At 41.6% G+C, this 4632-nt stretch overlaps 1 protein-coding gene across 1 annotated transcript in view; it reads right to left on the reverse strand.

Annotated features, from left to right (window-relative positions):
* TENM1 (teneurin transmembrane protein 1) overlaps nt 1-4632 on the reverse strand; it is a 556664-nt gene that overhangs the window by 119356 nt on the left and 432676 nt on the right. Inside the window, exon 19 of the mRNA XM_077763513.1 lies at nt 2578-2721. Within this exon, the coding sequence (XP_077619639.1) occupies nt 2578-2721 (144 nt within the window). The remainder of the gene's footprint in view (nt 1-2577; nt 2722-4632) is intronic.

Raw genomic sequence — 4632 nt, forward strand, 5'->3', positions numbered from 1 at the left:
AATACATAAAAGCCAATAAAAGTGAGTGGAAAAGAAACGGCTGCTTAAAATGTCAAACTCTTTCAAATCAAAACAAAAACCCTCATAATTTAATAAGTGGCATCTGCCCTTTCGTTTTTGTACTTTTAAAACTGTGATTCTCCTTTTGACAACAGGAAAAAGTTGACATTTTAGATCGGTGCCTGAATCTTTGCTCTTAAGAAAACAAACAATTTGAAATGGAATTTAGAATATTCCTTGAAAGAGGGGGAGGAGGTATAACGATGGCACACAGCAACGGGCTCATTCACCTTCGGTGTCCCACACTGGGACCGTGGTGGGCGGTGTCATTCCACGGTTGAAGCAAACATGCTTAGTTTTGCCAATCAACATTTCCCAGCCCGTGTGGCTGGTTGGCTTGGCTGACCCAACTATGGTGCAAGCAAAGTAAGATCACAGGTGTGATTATAAAATGGATCTCTTAGCCTCAGTCAGTTCATGGCCTTACAAGATAACCTGACCTGAGCCAGCTGTTTCATGGAAGTAAGATGCATACAAGGATGGCTGGATGGAAAAGTGTAAACTGTCTCAAGACATTCCCATCCCTCCTCCTGAAGAAATAACCCAAAGCACATGTTCCACTGAAGGTTGCTCAAAATCGGTCTCTTTGGATGAAAAGGAATAAGATTTCACAGTGAAAACTTACAAGCAGATGTTCAAATGAAAGCTGGATGGGAGCACCAATGACCGACCTCCCAGTAGGATGCAAAACGAGGTGACGGAACTTGGAGGAAGCATTTCTAAGCGAGGTCAGTTTGTCTGAGAGATGCACGGGCTCAAGGGTCACCTGTGGTCCCTACTCCTGATTTAGTTAACATTTAAATTACACACTAGGAGAAAGTGAGACCAGGAAGAGTAGTTCAAAGCAAAGTTGGAAGATGACTGCGATGACTGCATTCTGGTCCCTGCCTTGTCCCGAGTTCAGGATGTGGGAGACCTAAAGCTAAGTGAAGTCCAGGGCTGCCCTCTTTCCCCAGATTCTTTCACTTCTTCTCCTGACTTCTTCCTACCTCTTCTCTTGTACCCACTACTGTCCCTTAACTCCATTCCTAGCTTCTTACTGGATCTACTGACATTGAGGTGGATACCCGACTGTGGTGCAGAGAAAGAGCACACAGCTCTAAGCTGTTTACTAACGGGGCAAGTCACGTGACTACTTAAGCCTCAGATTCTTGATCTTTTAAATGGGATTAATGCCACACTACAGGGTTGTTGTACTTAAAGTGGGATAGAGTTCACCAAAGCCCTTTGAAAACTGTACCACGTGGATGATTCATTAATCCCAAAGTGCACATTTTGCTTCACATTTTTAACATCTCTGAAATGAGTATATCTCTTGCAGTCAATGCATGTCATAGTTTAACTGGCAGCACTTTCCATAAAATAATGGTGTAATTGATGGAGTCTTAGATTACGTAAAACACAGCAATTGTTATTCTACTTTTTAAAAGTTGGTTATAGTGTCAGGTACCCTGGTTAATTACTTGGGATAGAGCAATAATGATAGATGATTCTTAAAACCCGGTTTCATAGAACTTTGTGATGAAGAGGTCTCACTGCACTAGCACTAATTTGAAACCAGACTGTTGTATTGGAAAAGAAATATACTAACATGGCCATCTCTAGGTGGTGGACTTATACTATCTTAATTTTACACCTATTTTTTTTCTTGTACTTTTCCAAGGTTTCTGCATCAAAATGTGTTACATACATGTAATACATATACATAGCATTGTGTGTGTGTGTGTGTGTGTGTGTGCATACAGAGCATTAAGAAGACAGTATCAAATGTTTTAAAAGCTTCTTAAGTGTATAGAAATAGGCACTCTTGACGAGGAAATGACAATTATTCTCGAGGGAAACCTGGCAGCGTGTATGAAAAGCCTGAAGAATATGTACAGCTTTCCTTTTACATGAGATGCCTAAACTGGGCAAATTCATAGAAACAGAAAGTAGAATAGGGGCTCAGGGAGGAGAAATACGGAGTTGCTATTTATTGGGTACAGATTTTCACTTTGGGATGATGGAAAGGTTCTGGAAATGGACAATGGTGATGGTAGCACAACACTGTGAACGTACTTACTGTCACTGAATTGCACACTTACAAATAGTCAAAAGGTATAATTCGTTATGCATCTTTCGCCACAGTTTTAAAAAGTCCCACTGCATGACTGTAAACATCTATTAAACCATTCACCTACTATGGGACATTTAGGCTTTTCCCATATTTGTGACAATTAGAAATAAGACTATGATTTTAAAATTGTATATCCTTAAAATTTTTTAAATGTTTATTTACTTTTGAGAGAGAGAGAGAGAGACAGAGCAGGAGTGGGGGAGGGGCAGAGAGAGAGAAGGAGACACAGAATCTGAAGCAGGCTCCAGGCTCTGAGCTGTCCGCACAGAGCCCGATGTGGGGCTCACGCCCATGAACTGTGAGATCATGACCTGACCCGAGGTTGGCCACTTAACGAACCAACTGAGCCACTCAGGAGCCCCAAAATTGTATATCCTCTGAAAATAAAAAAAACTGCTTACCACTTTGAGGATTCAAAATATGATGCTTATTCAATGACCAGCCTCCTAGGTTAGAAGCATCCATCTCAAAACCTTGTAAGATGACTGTCCTTTTCTCCCAGAGAATAAAGTCAGGGCATGTTTCATACTCATATCCTACAGACACTGCAAACAAAGAGTTAATAACACGTTAGAAAATTTAACATTATTTGCTTCGTTTTTACACTGGTTGATAATCCTGTGGATATTGCATTTGCTGTTGAATTGTGATTGCGGTTGCTGTCATTAGGTGTGTACCATATGTTTATGGACATTCAGCTTTGGGCTTTTGGGCTGGAGGCCATGTTGTAAAACTGAGAAAATAAGCCCTCTGAAGGCTTAAGCTCTGCTGACAGAATTTCTTGCTTTACCTTTCTAGGAGAGGTGTGGGGAGGGCTGCTCTCTTACCTCTCCAGAATGCACAATGCACTTAGGAGTCTGGTTTTGGAGTACTGGGTCACTTCTGCAACAACTGACTACACATGAGACTAATAAAATCGATTTGCCCAATTTATATTTTCTTTTGTGCTAACTGGCCTTTAGTTTGTCAAGGAGCCTGAGTTTGCTTTGAGCGTTGCAAGTGTAAATTCCACCTTGTGCACATTATATTTTGGTTTCTGCATAGAGCTAACCAATGGGATATCACTCAACATTTGGCTTCAGTTCTTATGAAGCACAGATGTTGTGCATTAAACTTGGAACCCTGGAATGCCACTAAAATGGGAAGTGCGAAACGTGGTAGCAAGGATGCGTCTGCTCCACTGCTATCTGTCCAGCTCAAATATACCAAATCCCAGCCATTTTCTCCGTTGGTAAACCTGCTTACCTGTTGGAACCCCAGATTTCGGATTCCTGAATTTAAAATGCTTTCTGTTCTTAGAATGTTCTAAGCCTGAGAGTACTGGCTCATTACACTGCATACCCCGAAGCTGCTTTCCCCCTTTCTGGCAGCTTAAAATATCCGTAGCTCATAGTCAGGCATTGCTTTCCAGTTTCTGTTTCTACCTGACTCTTTAGATGCCCCTGGAGAACTCATTCCTTTTGTCATTTGGTTATGAAAACTGGTCATGAAAATGTGTGCTTAAACAATGCCAGAATAATAGGTCATAAGATGAAAAATTAAAGCAAACTAGTTTTGGGTTTTGGCATTGGGTGAAGGGAAAAGACGGTAATTTTTACTCAAACTGATTTATATATGCGTGTGTGTGTGTGTGTGTGTGTGTGTGTATGTGAGCATCACACGTAAGCCAAAAATCCTTATGATTATGAATATACAACTCTCTAACACTGTGGATCATCCGTGGCCAATTTTAAATCATAGGCTGGCTTCTTTTTTTCCCCTGCTAAAACAAAGCTTCAATAGGGATCTTAAAGGGCCATCTTCACAGGGTATGTGACCTATGCAGTCACACAGGGGCCCATGCTATGAAGGGTCTCACACTTTGTTTAATGCTCTGCTGTCTTGAAATCCTTAGTAATTTTTTAACGCGAGGCTCTGCATTTTCATTTAACACTGGGCCCTGCAAATTATGTGGCTGGTCCTGATGGGGGTGCCCTTCTACCTGGCCACCAGCTGGTGAAGACTCGTGGAATGCAAACTCATTTCATTGTTTGCCCCAACCAAGCATTATTAGCAAGGGAGATCAATAGGAAGTGGGAAAGACCAAACACAAAATGGAAATAATTTATAAATGTCAATTAGTTTGGGATCATCCTGTGTCAGTGCTGTTGCCTAAGAAGGTGGATGGAAACACAGAATTTCAGTGATGAAAAGGATCTCAAAGACACTCTAGTTCAGGTTCCGGTCATGGCACAAATGATTGCTGTCTACAGTCTCCCTGACATCCTTTCCTGGCCCCCAGAGCTTGCTAAAACAACTCTGGTAGAGTGGAAGGAGTTGGGTTTGGAACTAGAGTCAGAAAAGCCTTCAACTTTTGGATCCGCCTTTCACTAGCTATTCGGTCTCAGGCAAATTGCTCTGTGTCTCTGAGAGTCATTTTCTTCACTGGTAAAAAGTCGGGGCCGAGGAGGATGGAC

The sequence above is a fragment of the Crocuta crocuta genome, unplaced genomic scaffold (genome assembly GCF_008692635.1).
Source record: "Crocuta crocuta isolate KB4526 unplaced genomic scaffold, BGI_CrCroc_1.0 scaffold482, whole genome shotgun sequence".
Classification (NCBI taxonomy): Eukaryota; Metazoa; Chordata; class Mammalia; order Carnivora; family Hyaenidae; genus Crocuta; species Crocuta crocuta.